This window comes from Opisthocomus hoazin, chromosome 3 (assembly GCF_030867145.1).
Source record: "Opisthocomus hoazin isolate bOpiHoa1 chromosome 3, bOpiHoa1.hap1, whole genome shotgun sequence".
Taxonomy (NCBI): domain Eukaryota; kingdom Metazoa; phylum Chordata; class Aves; order Opisthocomiformes; family Opisthocomidae; genus Opisthocomus; species Opisthocomus hoazin.
In genome coordinates, this window is record NC_134416.1 from 86,701,763 (window position 1) to 86,721,382 (window position 19,620).

Consider the following 19,620-nt stretch of genomic DNA (forward strand, 5'->3'; position numbering starts at 1 on the left):
TATATTTTTTCCTAAAGCTGTCCGCATTTGCCCAGTGTGACCATTGGGTCCATCACAGATAACCCACCAGTCTCTAGCTTCAGCTGCTCTCCACAAACCAGCTCAGTCTCTGGGACACATGTTTTAGGAGACGGTTTTTCAGGAGAAGTGGAAAGTGTCCTCTTGAAGGTCTTGGAGTAAAAGAACGACATTATGATACACATGAAGGGGCCCACTTGTGCTGCAGATGGATTTGAGACCAGGATCCAAAAACTTGTTTTAAGCAGCCACTCTTAACAGCACACAGAAGGCAGATCAGTCATTTTGGTTAAATTCTTTCATTTTGTTTGCATTGTTCCTCATAGGGTTATGCCACAATTGGCACATTGTGGCAACATATTGTCTGGTATTTGTTATAAATGGAAAAGGTTGCTTATAGAGGAAAAATACCTTAAAAATAGTAATGTACGTTATGACACCTTGGAACTGATTATATACAATCTCACATTTGTTATTTCAAAATATTGTATCCTATTGAAGTACGACACAAGTATGCGTTTGGGAGAAGAGAATGTGAAATACATAAATGATTATGTTGCATGTTCAGAGGCATTTTGAATGTATAATTTCAATATATTTAGTTACATCTACAGGTGGTCCAAGTTTTGAATGCTGTTTGAAATTACCGAAAACATGGGGGATGGATTGCAAAGAATTTTTGATGGCTTCCACTTTTTCTATTAAAATACATTTCCACATATTTTAATAAAAATATTAGTACTAATTTTTGTTTGCCAAGAGCTAGCTTTACATTTTGAAGATTTATAATAATGGTTTTTTTAAGACTTGTGTTTTTCAGAAAAATTTTGGACATTTTTAATTGGAAAACTTTCAGAGGTGAGAAGCCGTCCTCCTAAAAATTAGTCAGAGAAAACATGAAATATTCATCCACTTTAATCAGTCAACTTTTATTACAATGTTTTCAAAGTATCTCATGGGTGACACAAATTTGCATGGCAGATTCTTACCTTGAAATGGCAAAAACTTTTGAGACCTGATGATTTTAATCTTAGTACAAGCCAAGTGCTAAAGTGTTTCTGCTGGAGACGTCTAGACCTAGATGCATTGGAAAGGGTATATTTCTGATGCGTATAATCACAAGCAACTTGAGATGACATGGAAATAGTCATAAAAGAATACTGTTTTACGTCAGAAATCTTGAAGATGTTTTTGAGGAAAACCTCATTTCTCAGGGCAAATTTTAAATAACTTTGTAGAATACCTACAAAAAATATTTTAATTGCAGTGCTGTGGTTGCTGATTGGGTAGAATTGTTTCTTGCTACTTTTTTTGCATTAGAGAAACATACGAGCTTCTTACTCAGTTCTCCTTCATGCTTCTGTGCAAAGGGCTCGCCGTAGCATAACATGTAGATAATACCCACAGAAGTGTATTTTTGGCTAAATGTAAGCTTTAAAAACATAAGTTCAGGTACATTTTGATGGTTCTAGAACATGATATTCCATCTGTGCTAAAAAAAAATTATTAGATTGTGGATATTCTTCTTTAAAGACAGACCCAGCAATGGGTCCAAATGGATGTTTACCAGGAAAAAAATCTGTTGGTCTGATTTAATGCCACTTATGTCTTGTTTTAAATGCAATTGGTAAAGAACAACATTTGAAAGATTGGGGGGGGGGAACTGGGTATGACTGGCAGGAGAGGAAGAGAATAGAAGATGTGTGCAAACACTGGAGAGGACAAAATTTATCATTTATGAAGAATGATTTATAGGCTTGTGTGTCCTGGATAAACACAGAAGCGCATGTGTATGGATTGCTCTGTGTCTCTAAAGCAAAGCTGTTGAGATCTTTGACAGTGGTTTGATGGACATCAGTAATCTGAAAGAAAGTGCTTAGATACATCGTATTCAAACACAGGCGTGAGGGCTGCAAACAATAGTACGCATGCAAAAGGATATCCACTTTTAAGCACATGCTCATTATGCTGTTTTGTGATGCACAATATGCCTAACTTGCATTTTTTGTGCATTTTAGAGGAAACATGGTTGTTACTCTTCCGGTGTGTCCAAAGGCATAGGCTTCAGAAAACAGACTATTAAAAATAAATAAATCAAACAGCTAAATTATTATGAAATAGGGGCAAGTAGGGGCTTGGTTATTTAAAATTAATTTTTAATAGAAAAAAATACATTTAGTTTTCAGAATCAAATTTTTTCAAGTGTGATCCATGCACAGGTTTTCTAAAGTTTTCTTTATTTAGGGTATGGAGAACTGGATCTCAGACCTCCTAGTTTTATTCAGAAATGCTGCTGAGAATTAGAAGATCGTTATTTCTTCTGACTTTAATTTGGCTGACTGGATATTGAAATAAATGAACAAAAAGTAGTTGAAGTACAGTTACTGCAACTCATCGTGAGCTATTTTTATACAATTGGTGAAGCTAGGCTACCTGACTCTGCAAGCCAGAGACTTCGATCATGGCACTCTGTTGCCTGTTCCTAAATTCTCAGTAATGGGGATATGCCAGAATAGGAGGTGGAGAAGATGGTGGGGGGACGGGGGGGGGGGAAGTTTAAAAAGGGTGAGGAAAAGATAGATGTTGATCAGTTACTTCCTGGGATTTAAAGAGAGGGAAATTACATCAGGAATGCACATTTACCGTTACTAATTCTTCTGCTATTAATGTTATTATTCTAAGAACTAGTGACATCACATCAACAAAAAAAGATCTGCAAAATAACACAATTTTCAAAAGATATTAATCTATAGCAGGGATTAATAATGAAATTTTGGTGGATGGAGTATCGTAATGTTACTTTACACAAGGAACATCTACGGTGGAATCATTCTGGATTAGAATCTGGGGATACTGCGGCAATATCCTTTTGTAAAATATTGGACATTATTTAATATGCAGAAGCAGAAGGGCAGTAGCACTGAGTAGTCAGCAATGATTAAAGTCAAACATCTAGAATGAATCAGCACTGTATGAATTAAAATAAATGAGCAAAAGTGAAACACAGTGAAATAAATATATCACGGAGACAGAGCACAGCGGGAAAATATGGAATTAAAACTATACCTGGGAGTATTTTATTAAACCTGGAAAAATGATCAAGAAGAAGGATTTCCTGAAATCTTTTGAGCAATCATCGTCTATGTGCCTGTACAATCTTGTGCATCTGTTATCCCTTGGCCATATGTACTATATTTTTATGTCCATGTTTTTTCTACTCCATATTTTTTATCCACCTCTTACATTCATCAAGTAGACTGCAGGAATGTTGCAACCAGTGAAAGCATACCTAATGTAAGTGGATCAGTAAATTATTTATAGATACAAAAGATAGTTTAAGATAAGCCTTCAAGAGAGTTTTGTTCAGTTATTTAAATATGCACAGTGTATCCTGCCAAATGGACTGGCAAGCAGCTTCAAGGTATGTAGGAGCATCTTGGAAATACTCAATTAATGCAGTTAATTTTAAGCTTCATGCCCCCTGCTGGTGCGAAAAGAGAGAAGACTGGAAGAGTGGACACACAGGTTTCCAGGAAATTAGGAACAATATTATCCTTGAGTCAGAAGACACCCAAGAGCAGAGCCCAGACTCCCAGCAGGGTCTGGAGGGTCCAGCTGTAAAGCAATGGTGGGCTAACACAGTCTAGGGCGGTATGCTGACCGCACCGTGTCTGACCTCTCCCATCAGGTTGTGGTGTGGGGTTTCTAGAGGCACCAAGAGAGGGGGTGAGTCTTAGGCCCCCTGCCATCAGACTTGTGGCTGCAGATAAGTGCTACACGCTGTCTGTGATGGGCAACTCTTCTTCTTTGGCGGTATCTAAAGCCTTCATTTATAGTGTACTGGGCAGAAGTCATTCTTCTCTCTTAGAATTCATACAAGGGGGTCCATCTCCTTGTATACAATGGCAGGGAGGGGTTCCTCATTGCTTAATCCTGAGCAAGCCTAGGTGATAGCTCGGTACCAACGGCCAGGGCATGCAGTTGGCTGTGCTCAAGGCAGGCTCTCTGACATGGCACAGCTGTTGGAGAGAGCAGCTTGAGAAGCCCTGACCAGCTTTGGAGCTGTTTGAGAAAGCTGTGAGAAGCCTCAACAGCTGCTTCCTCCCTTCAGTTGGGAGCTACATTTACACGGAGGCTACTGCCCACTTACTGAGTGAGGCTGCGGCTGTGTCTGTGGCTGGCTATGTTCCTCACTGATCTAAATCCAGATTGTTGACTTCATGTCCTGCTTGGCCTCATATATGCCTCACCACCATGGTCTTGTCTGATGATTTGGACTTGGCTGAACGTGGTGACCGTCACTGGACCTGCCCTGCTCATGTGCTGCAGTGCTTTACCTCTTGTAGGTGAGACTGTTGCCTCTTCCTGTCTTGCTGCCTCTTGTCTCATTTTCCCTTATGGAGCAGCCTGCTTCAGCTGCTCCTCAGCACCAGCCTGCTCAGCGCTCTCAAATGTGAGGTCTTTCTTTGCATGCCCCAGAGCATAACTTCTTTCAAGTAGGACTTCAAGATCAAAGCTGATATCTCTCCGAAGTAGGCTACAGCCGAGACGAGGTCTGCACATTTATAGTTTTGGATTATAACTTGACCTGTTTTGGGGAAGTTACTCCCTTTCCTGAATCAGGTCGTATCTTGCCTGTCAACACATGATTCCTCTATGCAAACAAATGCCGTTAGCACAGACATCGTTCACTCAGGGTAGCTCTCTAGGCTTTCATAATCAGTAGAGAGGATAAGGCTATATTTATATTATCCCGAGGAAGATGTCTGAGATTGGGTGAACTCTGCTCTTAAAATTACTGTTTCTATCCACTGATACATGCCAGGCTAGTCAGAAGTCTTAGATGAAAACATCTTCACTGAGGACACCTAAGGGATAAGTGAGCTGAATCCTACTCCAGGCCCGTTATGTGTTTTCAGCCCTCACGGCTGAAAGCCCTGGTAGATGTATATTTAGAATACATTTACATCCAAGAATGGCTAGTGTCTTCCACACACTCCAAAGGGAAAAGACTGCTTTGAAAATTGAAGTCCAGCTCCGTGCTTAGATTTCAGATTCAGACTTTCCTAGGGCAAGGGGCTGGATCCAGGGGATCACAGTCCCTTCTTTCCTGCTTGTGATTTGCAGATGCGTCACCAGGCATTACGCACTTGGCAAGGACACCTCCATCTCCTAGATCCCAACATACGGCCACAGAAGAGACAGTCAGGGAGGGCTGCAAGGCTTAGGATATTTTTGGCTTGTGTCTGGAAACTACAGCCAGCTGGCTTCATTTACCAAGTTTTCTAAATCTAGATAATCCTACTGCCAGATCCAGCTTTTGTGACTTTTCCATCCCTCCTGCTTCACTTTCCTTGGAGGAAACAGGGAACAGCTGTTTGAACAGCAGATGCAGCCGGAACAGCCAAACATCCTCTGTTCTGCGCTCAGCCCACGGGAGTGAGGTGATGGCTGCTCCTGCAGAAGGAAAGGATGGGAGAGGGGGCAGCTGATAGGGTAGCGCCTCTTTCCTTCTACCCTACAGCAAAGCCAGTTCTGCAGCTTTGTGCAGGAGTAGGGATGAGGCGTCGGCGTTAGTGCAGGTAGCAAGGGGTAGAGAACCAGTTAGTTGCTGGGGACCAAAACCCTGTTTCAGTCTGTTTGCTGAGGTCAGAGCATCCTGCATTCAACTACACAAGACCTAAGGTCAGCTGGGATTTGATATCATCTGTCAGCAATGTCATCTTAGGTCTATGAGTTCCTTCCCAACATTTTGCAGTCCTATTCCTTCCCTTGCCTTCCACCCACGAGGAGTGGATACAGATGAGAATGAGTGCTTTACAGCTGCCATTTCTAACATTGTTATATCGTTAATGTGAAAACATTGGAAGGGAGTTTTTTTCTTGCTCTGGAGGATCAAAGGATTAAAAGGCAAAAATCTTCAGATCTCACAGAAAGAGCAAGTGGGTCATAAACCCCCATTCTACAGTCTGTAAACAGAGCATTTGGTAATGGAAGAACTAATAATATAACTGAAGTAATAACAATCCATATGTTGTCTCTAATTAGATGGCAGAATACTGTAGTCTTTTCTCAGTTCTGTCGTAATGCAGTTTTAATGCATATACATGTGCTGTTTGATAGCATGATTTGCTAATAGCATCATGTTATTATATTAACATCAGATAGTTAACTTGTGATCCTATTAGGTAGATCTGATGACAATGCTTTCTTGCAGACCTTTTATTCGGTTCCAAACTAGCTACTTGAGCCACGCTGTTTAGGGTGGATGGGTGCCTCACATTCAGTGTATTTTTTTGGTTCTTCAGAAAGTTATAGCTAACACCGTTTAACTGTTTCTCAGAAGGTGGATAAGGAAAGAAATATGTTATTTTTGTCCATGTTTGGAGAAATCATGCCATTATCTCATAGAAATGCCTGTTCTATGGAAGACAGCCTTAAAATTTGGCACAATGTACAAGGACAACAGGAGCTATCAGAGCTGTACAGGCAGCATCAACGCACACTCGATAGGGTTGAGTTCTTTGTTGTATACAGGAGATAAGGTAGCTCAGAGGAAGGAGATGCTGCCATCAAGAAGTTTGGAGCTAAGAAAGGTGATAAAGGCATTTGCTACAGGAAGCCTTGGCAATGAAACTCTTCCAGTGGTTTATCATTTGGCCTGCTGAAGCCGTATCTGTCACCTCAGAGGTGCTCAGTGCTACCTCAGACAGTGCAAGATTCCCAAGACTTCTCTCTGCACAGGCCACATTTCGTCTCTCACACCTATTGCTAGTGGAGTTTTCTTACCCATCCTTCCCCTCAAGCACCTCTCCCAGTGCCAGGGGACTGCTGTTGCAGCATTTCAGAACATAGAGCAGAAGCGTTGTCACTTGTGTGCTCAGGGCAATTTCCCTACTGGCACCTAACTTGGTGGGGAAGCAGCTGATGTCAACTGCAGAGAGACATGAAGAGAGGGCAGAGTACTGGAGTCTGGGAAAGAGATCTCATGAGCGTGTGAGGTAAGATATGTGAAGGACAGGAGCAGGGGAAAATGCAGTAAAAGGAGCAAAGAGAAAGATGAAAGGTTGAAGGGGACAGAGCTTAAGTACAGCATGGCTCTTACATTGATGTACTGTTTGCAGTTGTGGAGGTAATCAGGGTTTGGGAGCCTCTGTGCTATGCTGTGGTGCGCAGTGGAACCATGTTGTTGGCATCTTTCATAAAATGTTCATAAGCAGGGGGACAAAAAATCCCCAAGTCTCAGTGACGGTTCCTACTTGTTTTCTCCAAGAGATAGAAGCCCGCATGACAGATCTAAAGGTCAACCCCCTGCTGATAACTTTTTTGTCAAAGAATACAGTTCTGCATGACAGACTGTTTTCCTCATTTTGCATTTTAAAAAAGCAAAATAATTGCATTAAAACAAAGAATCAACCAGATACTGTTAGAATTTCAGTCATGCATCTAACTGATCAGTACAAGCATTTCTACATGTTCTAACAATATAATTTCTCAAAGTATGGGCAAGATAATGTTTTTTTCCCTTGCCTTCTTGGAAATACTTAAAGTGAAGGTTGCCTGTGCAACCCTTATTAATCAGCTTGTGCACATTACTGTAATAGACATTCATTGCATGCATACAGTTTCCTTCTTCCATAATCCCACCCTGTACCTTGCAGTGCACGGGGATGCTGTTGATAAATTGCTATAGCTTGTAAAGCGTTAAGTTGTAGATTCCTGAATTTTATTTTATGTGGAATAGAAAGGGGTTTGTTCTCACAGGGGTATCAAAGAACTTATTTTAGTATTACTTCTGTAGCAGTGCTCAGGTGTCCATTGCGTTTTAGAGATGGAGAAAAAGCCAGCAAAAGCAGTCATTGCCCTCAGCCGATTTTTTCTTTGATTTTGAGGTGCTTAGCATTTGCTTCTGTTGTTCAACGCAGAAGACTGTGTTGTCACAAGAAAGGTTTTCTGTGGCTTGTACAGATGAAAACGTGTCACAACAACTAGGGCAGCAGCTGGGCAATGCAGCACTTGTTAGGCAGCAGCACCGCAGCCGAGCCAAAGGTTAAAGGTGGTACCGACCTCTGCGTGTCCTGGGACAGTGGCATCCCCCACGGGGATTAGGCCTTGCTCTGGGAAAATGGCCTCCAGAGGGAAGGCAGAGCTCTATTGGCCGGACTTTGAATTTGGTTAGCAACTGATGAAATTAACAGTGGAACAAAGCTGGATTGCCTTCTCAGAGAACAGGCAATATGTAAAAACAAAAAAGGCTGATAGAGCTACTTGGTTCTTACAGTTTTCTGCAATTGAATATTTAAGGAACAAAAAAACCCTTCTCCGAAATTGCAAGTTTTCTCCAAAAATAGAGCTGGTGAGAACAACGTGAACTGACTTTACCAAAAATATCATCTATGTTGTGAACAAGTCTCAACAACATTAAAGCAGAGAAGCTTGATTCCTCTTTCCCTCGCTCGCACCGCTTCTGCTCGGTGGGGGCCAGCATTTCACAGAGAAGGATGCAGACCAGTGAGAGCCTACTGCTTGCATACAGTGTGCTGGGCTGCCTCAGGGCTTATTCCTGCAGCACTGAATAACGCCACAGTATAATCCTGACAGCATTGATAAGCAAGGAGAAAGAGGAAGGACACCACAGGCTGACACAGCAAGCAGCGGGCCATTACTGTCCCCTCTGACTTGTCCATTTGGGTTCTGCAACATGCGAGTCTGGATCTTGGCAGTTTCTTTTGCTCCTGCTGTGCACCCAACAGCTCTCATGGCTTTTCCTTATCCTCCGAGAGGGCAGATCAACCCTATCATTACTCTTCTTGTAAACCCTTTTACACCCCACACATTTAGAAGGCCTTTCCCTCTGGCCTTTGTACACATCAGTAGGTCAGTCACAAAGGCTGGTCCCTCTCTGGCCCTAAACATCTTAACTGTACAGTTAAAATAGCCATTTTCTGAGTCAGTGCCAGAGTTTCTTACCTTGGGCTCCTTGACTGTAAAACAGTCTGTGAGCAGACTCGACATCCAAAAAGTAATCCATTTTGAAGGAACTTTATGTATGTGTACAGTACTCTGGTATGGATGATCAGTCAGATTCCTGGGAAAGATTACAGAGATGTCAGACAGAAAAAAGCTGGTGAATTTCTTTGTGGAAAGAATTGTGTAGGCAGTCACAAAAGTACTTCATGTGGCATATTAGGATCAAAGCATTTTCAAATCACTATTCGTAGAACTACATAAGCATCCTTTTCTATTTTAGGATGTGAGGTTCAAATCCTTGTATAAAGACACAAAGGAAAAATTCTACTGCAGTATTAGGAAGATTCCTAGTACCTTCCTAATACAATCACCTTCATTCTACCCACAGTGTCCATTTCTTACAATACATACTTAGATTCACCTGCCTGTTACGTTTGCTCTTGAAAAGGAGATCAGAAAAGCTTGAGCCAGGGACCTTCTTTAGCCGTGTCCACAGCCAGCACCTCCGAGTAGGCACTACTGTTACAGACTACATTAAAGATAGCATTCATGCCTCTTATGCCAAAACACTGTACTAGAAGACACAATATTCTGGACATTTCATTCCACCTGAATGACCAGAAACCAACCTTGCCTTCCCTCTCCTCTCTTACTGACCAGAAATAGCAACAGAACATCCCACCATCAGTTTTAAAACATGCGATAAGAGCAATCATGAAGAAATGGTAGGCTACTCCTAGCACTGCTTCTTACTAAGGTTTATATTTTTGGCATTCTTCTGAACCTCGGATCTGCCTAGATCCTAGATTACAACTGTCCAAGAGGTACACAGAATCAGGCTTGCCTCTGCCGGCCAGAGTTCCTGGGATTAAGCACATTATTGTGACCCTTCTCCAGCCTCTTTGCTACCTTCTGCATTTTCTTCTACTCTGAACAATTCACATAAAAAAAAGAAGTTTTGCAGAAAACATGCAATCGAGTTCTCTCCTCCACACTTCAGTTAGCGACGGCATATAATCATAAGCATAAAAAAGCTCCGTACAATGTTTATTTTAAGACAGACAAAAATACCTCTACTCCTATTCCGTGCAAACCTAGTAGAAAGGTTTGGGGCAGAGAGTCTGACCCTTGCTGTGAGCAGTTCCTTTAATTACGTTGGCAAAAATCAGGAAACCAGGGTTCCAAAGCTTTCCTTTTTTCCTTCAATTCAGTTTTCGTCAATCAACATCCCGTCCTTTCTAAAAATCAGAAGCCTGTCCTGATGAGAAAACTTTAAAATTCCTCAGCAATTCACTTTACTGTAGCATTCCCAAACCAGAAATGATACTTACTGCAGAGTATCAAGAGCTGCCTGGCAGTGGTGTAAGCTCCAGTAGTTTCAAGGAGGGTTTCTTTGATCTTACTAAATGTCCCCAGTGTAAGCAAACAATTTTGATTGTTTGATTGGAACTCTGATGAATAATGCATAACGTCAACTGGACTTCCTTTATCAGATAAAAATGGCCAGGAGATGTTGTTACTTAGCAACAGGAGGTGACACTACGATCATCTCCCCCACTCCCCCTCACCCTTCATACTGAAAAATCAAGCCCCTGGTTTTGATTTGATAAAAACTTTCCCAAGGAAAAAAGAAAAAATCTACATCAAGTTTCCTTAAGAATTTGTTTTTCACTCAGATCTTCCTTGTTGTATCTCATATTCTGAGATATTTTTAAGTGTTTCATAATGATTAACTGTAATGTTGTGTTTTGTCTAATAATTTGCTTTCAGTAAGTAAAATACCTACTTTCTCCATCATTTACCACAAGGGTAATGAGATTGTTAAAGGTTTTGCTACAGATATAATGCAAATAACATCCTGAAGAGATTAATTTTTTATCTGGTACTGCTTGTTGGACAAGGCAGACAGAAAAAGCGACACATAAAATATTCCAGTGATGGTATGAAATACATAGATTATCCAGAAACCTTTCTTATTACAGAATTCCTACTTTAAGTAATTCATTCATTCTTGAAGGAGCTCTAAGATCTGATACAAGCATTCTCAAGGAATCATTGCATTTCTGCTTAAGATACAGCCTTTCACAAAGTACACGACGTAGCTTTTTTCAGGAAATACATATTGATAAAAAGCCAAAGCACTGTGAAAGATTTTTAAAATAAATAAGCAACATCAGATGCAGGAAATAAGTACTTACCAGTGTTACTGACCTCTTTCCATTCTACTGTCATGGAATAAGACTTAAGCAAATGCAACCCAGTCTGTGAGCCAGAATGAACAGCTTCTAATTTTCACTTCAACCTCGAAATCAGGAGTACTGAATAGAGGAAGGTGACGGATCTGCTGTTTTATATTATGATGAAATTAAAGCTCTTAGCACAGATCTGAGTAGAACTGCTTTTTTTTATACTACATTAGCCTGCTAATTTGAGGAAAGTGAAAGGCTTTGTTTTACTGTCTTTTATCTGTTCTCTTTGCTACCCCCACAATTTAATTTGCATTTAAAATTATTCTTATGTCTCCACTGCACTCCAAGGTATGGAGCATTTTCTAATCACGATGAATGTTCAGTGTGGTTTTTGTGCAATGCCACTTTTATTCTGAGCCAGAAACATGGTGAGTAATTATAATTGCCAGCTATTTTCTAGAATGAAATACAGAGTGGTTGTCTGATGCAGTTTCTGATTTTTCCTCCATTTAGCAGTATATTGCAACAAACTACTCAGTCAAAGCATCAGTAAAAACATAAATCAAATAGCACAGTGTCATGGCATGATAGCTTAAACATGCATATCCATAAACCGTGAAAGCAGAATATGTTTCTGCTAAGATCTTTTCAATTATAATTTGCCCTTCCCAAGTTTGAAAGTGGCATTGGGTGGTTAATAAACTGAAATATAGTGTGGTTATCTCTTGGTGGCTTACAGTTAATCTAGTTTAACATCGCTGGAGCAGCACATTATTTGGAACCCTGATGAAGCCAGGCACTAGGGGCTTGCAAAGGCCATGCTGTTAAGTTGCATGGCCATCCCTCACAAGAGGGCCAGGACTCTGCTTCTTCCAGCAGGTCTTAGTGTAGATCTCCAAAGTCTGATTTTGGAAGTGAATCAGAAATTGAAGGCGGCAGTGATAAAGTGACCCTTTGATAAATTTAGAGTCAGAAGTTCTGGCCAAGAGAAGTGCCAGGAAGCAGTCAGGCTTAGTCTTCCCGTATTTGCAGATGTTCTGCTCAAAATATCAGGTATAAATGCCCTCTGAAATCCATTGCCACCAAATGTTACTGGTGCTCAAAACCACGGGTTCTGAAAGGTTAGATTTTCAATTTCAGTATCAGAAAACTCTATATCAAGTAGCATAGTATTTTTCTGGATTTTAAGAAGAAACCCAAGAAGATAAATAAACCCTCAGAGTACAGGTTTTTGGTGCATGTTAAAAGTAAGAATCCCTGTGAGCAAATTACTCCATGGGTTCCCACTCTTAAGATTTCTTACATGCCTCTTCAAAACACCCAAAAAGTATCAAAGATAAGGGTAAGCTGTATGAACTCCAGGTAGAATCTGATATGGCTGTTCCTGCATTGGAATCCCACTAAATATGGTTGGATTGAGTAGGTGTTCCACAGTGCCACCTTAGTGGGGGATCTGGCTTATGCAAACTGTGTTCCTCTTTTCAGAGGTGTTTGGTAGGGGGTTTGGACTAGATGACCCACAGAGGTCCTTTCCAACCCTGAACATTCTGTGATTCTGTAATTCCTAAACACAAATTAAAGCCAAAACAAACAGTAAGAACACTACAAGCTGCCTTCTTTGCATTTTGGAGAGTTGCTAAGACCTTCCTCTTTGCACTTTGGAGAGCTTGATTTGCCACGATGGCTACTGAGCAATAGGTCCCTCCAAGCTGTCTTTGGATAATTATTGGATCCATTATCTTATGGAGCAGGGGACAGTTGTCTGTTTAGCCCAGCTGACTTTCTTCAGCAGAAAACCAGAAAAAAGGAGAAAGGCTGCAACAAAGATGTGGAAGGAAAACTGGAAGACAGGAGAACACTCTACCTCACTTGCTCCAAGGGTCATATCTGCTTGTTTGCAAGCAATATGGAATACTTTTTTTTTTTTTTCCTAGAGGAACTCCCAGTCAGAAGGAAGCTGAAAAAAATACAACCTTGCCTGCTGGAGAATATTTTATAACACCTGTCCTTAAGCCTTTGGTGTGTCTTTCTGATCCTCTTTGCCATCACCCTTTCAATCTGCGTTGTCATCTTTCACCATGACTGTCAAGCGTAGTTATTGAACTCACCAGCAGCCTCTCTACTGACCATTGCAAGATCATCCAACTTGATACCTTCATCCATCTCAGGGATTTACAGTTCACTTTAAATTATAGTGCAGCAGTTCTGACAGCTGCTAAGAGCTCTCTCTGACTAGGGGGCACTTAGCAACAAGAAAGATAACAGTGCCTTTACATTTATATGCTTCATGGCAGGGAAATCCTCGCTTGCCTGGTTACAAAGTCTTTAGGATGGTAGTGTGGGCTCAGATTTAACCCACAGTCCAGAGAGAGCTCTGCCCTCAGAAAGGGAAATCCATTACCTCCAGTTCAGTTGAAAAGCCTACATGTCTAGAAAATTACTCAGGTGAATCATAGGATCATAGAATCATAGAATGTTAGGGGTTGGAAGGGACCTCTGTGGGTCATCTAGCCCACCCCCCCGCTGAAGCAGGGTCTCCTACAGCAGGCTGCACAGGACCTTGTCCAGTCGGGTCTTGAATATCTCCAGAGAAGGAGACTCCACAACCTCCCTGGACAGCCTGTTCCAGTGCTCCATCACCCTCAGAGTGAATAAGTTGTTCCTCCTGTTCAGACGGAACTTCCTATGCTTCAATTTGTGCCCGTTGATCTGTTGATCAACAGAGATCTGTTTTGAGTTAGGTATGATCCCACATATCCTTGAGGCTCACTGAATGTTTTGCACAGCTCCTGAGCTAACGTATGGTGCATTGAGATGTGTGCTCTGACTTGGTTTCCAGAGAACAGCAGAACACCTCAGGGGCCAGGACAGGGAAGGATAGCAGTAGCTAGAACCAGAAACTGTACTCTCCAGCTCTCTAAACGCTTCCCTGTGCTCTATCAAGCGCTGAAGCCAAACTTGCAAAACCTCTGCTGTTGACTGGACCTCTTATCAGCAGAGATCCCTGTTCAAGATAGTGGGTGCAACGGTTTTGTAACATACACAGATATCCATGGAGGACTAGGCTGAGATAGAACTCTTTGTGAGCTAGGCTATAAAACCAACCAATTGACCTCTACTAAAGAATATTTGGAAGAAAACTGTCACGCTTTGGAAAAATCTGAAGCCAGCATTCTTCATCGTGAGTTTAAGTAACCTACTGCATCACATTTGACTTTTTCCCAAATTAAAAAAAGAAAACCAAAAGAAAAAAACAACCCTCAAGAGGAAAGTAATTGAACACTTGGCATTTGAAGGGAGTGAGTAGCCTTCTGGTTTTCTAACAGATACATGTAGGCATAGGGCTGTTTTTTTTTTCCTACCCTGAACTCTCTATTGAGAGCATAACTGTTACTGTAATGACTCAGAGCCTTGGGAAAAAAGTCTGCTGCTGACAAACACTAATATTAACCTGAAAGAAAGTGGGAGAGAGAATGTAATGTGTGACTGAAGAAGTGTAGGCAAGGTGATTATTACGGAGAGTTGTTTCCTGAGGGATACATTCAGAAGAAAGGAAGCATATAAAAGTTTAAGCCCCTAAGCTATGAAGAATGGGGTTTTTTTTAAATTATAATTATCAGTCTTGTGCTTAGATATATTAAAAATAGAGGATTGCTAGCAAAATCAGGACACAAATATGTTCTCCATTTCTTATTTGTAATGCAAGATAAATATTATGATGCACACAGCATACAACAAAACACAGTAATATTCAAATGAGGGTTACAGATGCTTTACAGTGCTAGAGATCGATGCTTTCAGAAGTTTCTACAAATTTTATACAACTCCATCTTGGGATCCTCAGGCTGAAACCACTTAGGAATTTTAAGAGAGTTGTTCAGAAGAAGAGGCATTCTCAGTGCAGAGGTATTTATTTTTAATGCTTCTGCCATAAAAATCAATATCCAGAAACACTGAAGAGAGCATAAAGGTAGCCCTGGCTTTTGAAATCAGTGGAACGTTTGGGCTTTCATAGCATCAGGGTCACATTCTTGTTATTTAGCTCCAAAGCAAGAACTGCATGGATTCCAATGCAGAAGAGAGAAGCTTGAAAATAGGCAACTCCAGCATCCTGTGTCATGAGCAAGAAGTTCAAGAAGTTGCTAGTTGAGAAAATCTTAAAAGTACTGTCATGGAGAACAATGGTTAGTTATCCTGCATAGAAAAAGTCTATTCTAAGATGATATATGGCAGCTTGATATGCCTTCGTATGAGGGAGGAGAGGTTGAAGTCATAATTATATGATAAACAGAGAAGAGAGATTTTGGAAGAGCACGTATGTTAAAGCCTAATCCTACAGTCCTTATACAGACAGAAGTTACTCTGCATTAATAGACCTTCATCATCCTCCTCAGTGACATGACCAGATTTTTTTTTTTTTCCTCTGTAACAAAATACACAGGAATGGAAGAAGAGGAACTTTCCCTAATTCATTCCCATGGGTGACTTGGTGGAAATAGAGAAATGCAGATCTATCTGTGGCAGGGGAAGTGGATGAAATTAGTAAAATAGATCTTTTGAGTAAGCCTTCCTCCATTGCCCCACCAGCACGCAGCCATCGTGGAGGTATCACTTTCAGCTTCCTACTCACTTTTTGAGGAGTTCTGGCAAAGGAACTTGAAAAGGATTCAAAGGGGCAGCTAGAAGCAATGACAGACAGGCAACAAAATCATCAATCCTCTGTGCCTTCCTGGGGCTGAGCAGTCACCAAAGCTTAAGCTGTCCCCCACACAAAGCACAGTGCAACTGGCCAAAGACGGTATAGGGAGTGCCTTTAATTTGCACTAACACAGATACCAATGATCTCAGTTTTAGCCTTCATTGAAAGAAAGGGAAAACCAGCACAGGGAAACTGGAAACATATGTTTTCTTACAGCGTCCTGATGGCCTTTGAGAAATTGCATTGATAGTGGATCATTCCTAAATCTGGTTTGAGTTGGTTGCTGGTTTAAATGGGATAAACAATTCTGCAGCAAATGAGCAGCTGGACATAAATACTGTAATGCGATTGCATATGATAAAAATCTAAGAATTGCAGTCTGGGTAGAACACAATCAAATTACTTCCAGTCAAGTGACTTTATGTAAGGCAAAGGCGTAACTATGGAGTATTAATGAAGTTACAAGGTGTAGTCCTCAAATAATATGATTATGAGATTTAATATTCATAGGGCACCGCACATACATAGATAAATAATGCATATGAATGCAAATCTCTGAACAATTTACATAAAAATCAATCTCCGTTCCTGTTTCTACACTGTGCTACCCTCCAAAACCACGTCAACTTCTGATATGGTTTTCAAAAGTGTTTGGACTATGGTTTTTACAATTAACTTCCCTAGGAAGACAGATCAACAACAAGAGCTTCAGAAAAAACATCCACTTGTCTTATGTTTCCTACCCTCTGTTGCTCTGGAGCTACTGAGGAGCCACATCTTTCGCTGTAGGAATACTTACAGGACTTGTAATGAAACAGGTGACTGTAATTGACAAAATCATCCAGATACCTGGAGTATTCTTGGACACATACTACTATGTTACTCCAAGGTTTGCATGTACCTTTAACTTCGTCTGGACACAATTTGTTTTATGTGCACAAGTGTGCATTTCAACTGTGGAAGTATAGGCAACTACATATTGCTGTGCTTTCTGTACTTTATTGAAGGATTTGATCGTGTGTAATGCAGGTCTCTGCAACATCAAAAATGATGAGCAAGATAACAAGCCAGAAAAAAACTAATTCTTTCTTAATCATAGTGAGACTATAGAGCTGTCAAGTTACTTCTGCCTGGTAGCAAAAGTTTGGCCTAAAAAAGGAATACATGTTCCAGCTACATGTTCCGTTAGCATGATGGGGGCTACACTAGTTCTCCTGTCTCCTCAGACATGCCTGCTTTCTGCCCACGTCCTCCTCCCTTTTCACCGTACACTGCAGGCTCAGGAGAGTACTTCAAACTCTTCATGATGTTCGTGATTTCCAAGAATTTCTGCTTGCCTTTGAGCAAAACCTGTTTGTGCCTTCAGTAGGAGTTTGTAGTACTAAGAACAAATCTGCATTCCACTATGGAGCACTTAATGCAGATCCTCTCCTCCAGTTTTTTCATCCTGACAGAAGATCAGGTCTTGTAACACCACCAGACTGGAGATGGTTCCTAAAAAACAACATCAGCTGAGGATAGGTCCAGTGTTTTTTGTGGGTTGCACTTATTTGCGGTCAGCCCCACTGAGAAGAAAAATAATGCATTATTCTGTTGCCCAAGTTTCACTAATTATTAGAGACACTATGATCACATTAGTGAGGTGTATCCCCATGAACTGTCAGAACAGCACACACAGGCAGACCACAAATAATTGCCCTGACAAATGACATTTCACAGTCTATGGGTGGTCTTCTCAAAATAACATTCAGTGTTTGCTTAGTGCCCCCCAGGCTGAGAAGTCATTTTAATAAAACATTGTCTTCAGGAGAATAAAGAAAAAAGGCACTTATGGCACAGACTAGAAGTTAAATTTTTAAAATAAAATTTCATTTCACAGGTACTTTCTTAAAAACTTATTAAAAATCAATGGAAAGTCCAGTGAATTTAGATTAGACTGAATAAGCACAGCACCTCAGTTTCATTGCTTGCAGGTCAGATCCTTCACTTATGGACTACCTTCAGAAACACCGAAAGTTATAACATTAAGCCTCCTGATTAACTCTCATTTGCTTATTGAGTAGTAGTTATTTCTGAACTATTTACACATTTTAGTTACCAAAACCAGCAAGTGTCCCTTGTGTGGCATGCATACTATCCACACAAATTTTCCAAGGACCTGCATGCCAGCAACCACACAGCTGGCATCCTACTCCTGATCACACTTGGTGTGAATGAGGGTTTTAACACCACTTGGCCACAGGCTTAGGTAAGCAACTTGCACCTCTTAGCTTTTTGATGTGATCGCATAGGAGCTTATAGTGTAACTATAGATGCAGGGCTTGCTTTCTGATGGTTTCCGATATTGAAGCCAAGTGAATGTTGATTCATGATGGTAAGCAAACAGAAAAGCCCGATCTGACAACCAGGTCTCACCAGTTCTATTGTAATTAGGGTGTGCACAGCAGTAATTGCAAGACTTCGTTTTCCTTGGGTTACTGCTGCGGCAGATTTACAGATACTGCTCCAGAGGAGGGGTTGCCGTGATAGCTCCCGTGTTGCGCAACAGAAGGAAATGCGAAGCTCAGAGCAGCTGTGGAATTACAGCCCTGAAGCTAAAGATGTGTGTTTTGTAAAGGTCAGTGTCTCCGCAGAGAGGTGAAGGTGATGCCTGTCTGTTAACGTAGACCCGCTGCATTTTTTTGAGAAATATGACTTTAATATATCCCCCTCTCCTATAAAAGACTCCCAAGGTAATAATAACAATAAAAGCCCCTCCCCGCAATGTTTTCTTTTTAAACACATCAAGCATCAGAAAAGCTGTCATTTCAGACCAACTTCTGCCCATCCCTATGGCAACTAATGGAAGCATTTAATACTATATATACAAAATGTAATTTGCTCCCCCGCCATCTCTAGTTATACTCTTCTTTTTATGCTAAAATTGCTCCGTGACGCCTACAATGTTTGGAAAATGCTTCTGAAGTGACATGCATCAGAGGTTCAACGTCACTGAAAAAAGCTCAAGTGACCAATTAAATAGTACTGATTCTGAAAAAGCAGTTGAGGAAATTATCAAAGGCCAAAAATATCTTGTCTGAATGGTCATATTTGTAGTCTTTGAATGCCCAGTATTCAAACTAACAATGTCTTTGTAAAAGAAGGAAGGAGAGGAGAAATCAGACACTGATGATCAAGCCAGCAGAAGTGACAGTATTTAATATATTTGCAGGCTGCAATCAGCGGTCGCTGTCATAGAACTTGAAAAGCTACAAAGCAGTGTCTGGAAATCCTTCCTCTGCCTAGCCCCTTATAGCTTTAGAAGTTGAAGTCATCTTGAACTTGGGGCTTAAAATAGTAAAGTAAGAATAATGAAAAGATAAACGTAATATGGATTTTTAAAATCTTCTCAGAAGGGAGAGATGTAGAGTGTTCATTGCTTACAGCTCTGTGCTATGAAACTTCTGTAACAGAGAACAGTTACAGTTATTAACTGGCTGTACAGATCATCTGCCTTCCTGTTCTCTGCTCTTTACCTCTTTTATCTATACCTATTTCAGAGCCGAATATCATACAGTAAAAAGCATTATTAAACACAAGCATATCAAGAAATAACTTCTTTCTGTTACCCCCTTTGAAGTGGTCACACATGCACAAAAAAATCTCAGTTTCAAGTACGCCAGATTTAAAGAAATGTAGGAAGATATTTTTATAGTATGTAAACATATAAATCCACATACGTTTTTATATACAAAATATATATAA

At 40.7% G+C, this 19,620-nt stretch overlaps 1 protein-coding gene across 7 annotated transcripts in view; it reads right to left on the bottom strand.

The window, feature by feature from the left end:
- PHACTR1 (phosphatase and actin regulator 1) overlaps nt 1-19,620 on the bottom strand; it is a 413,139-nt gene that overhangs the window by 318,758 nt on the left and 74,761 nt on the right. For 2 of the 7 annotated variants that reach the window (XM_075416933.1, XM_075416934.1), the window contains one exon: nt 8,989-9,106. In XM_075416933.1, the coding sequence (XP_075273048.1) occupies nt 8,989-9,049 (61 nt within the window). In that variant the 5' untranslated portion in view covers nt 9,050-9,106. Of the gene's footprint in view, nt 1-8,988; nt 9,107-10,059; nt 10,117-10,319; nt 10,486-11,186; nt 11,370-19,620 lie in introns of those variants that run through there. The other 5 variants (XM_075416935.1, XM_075416932.1, XM_075416931.1 and 2 more) reach the window with 5 other exon arrangements.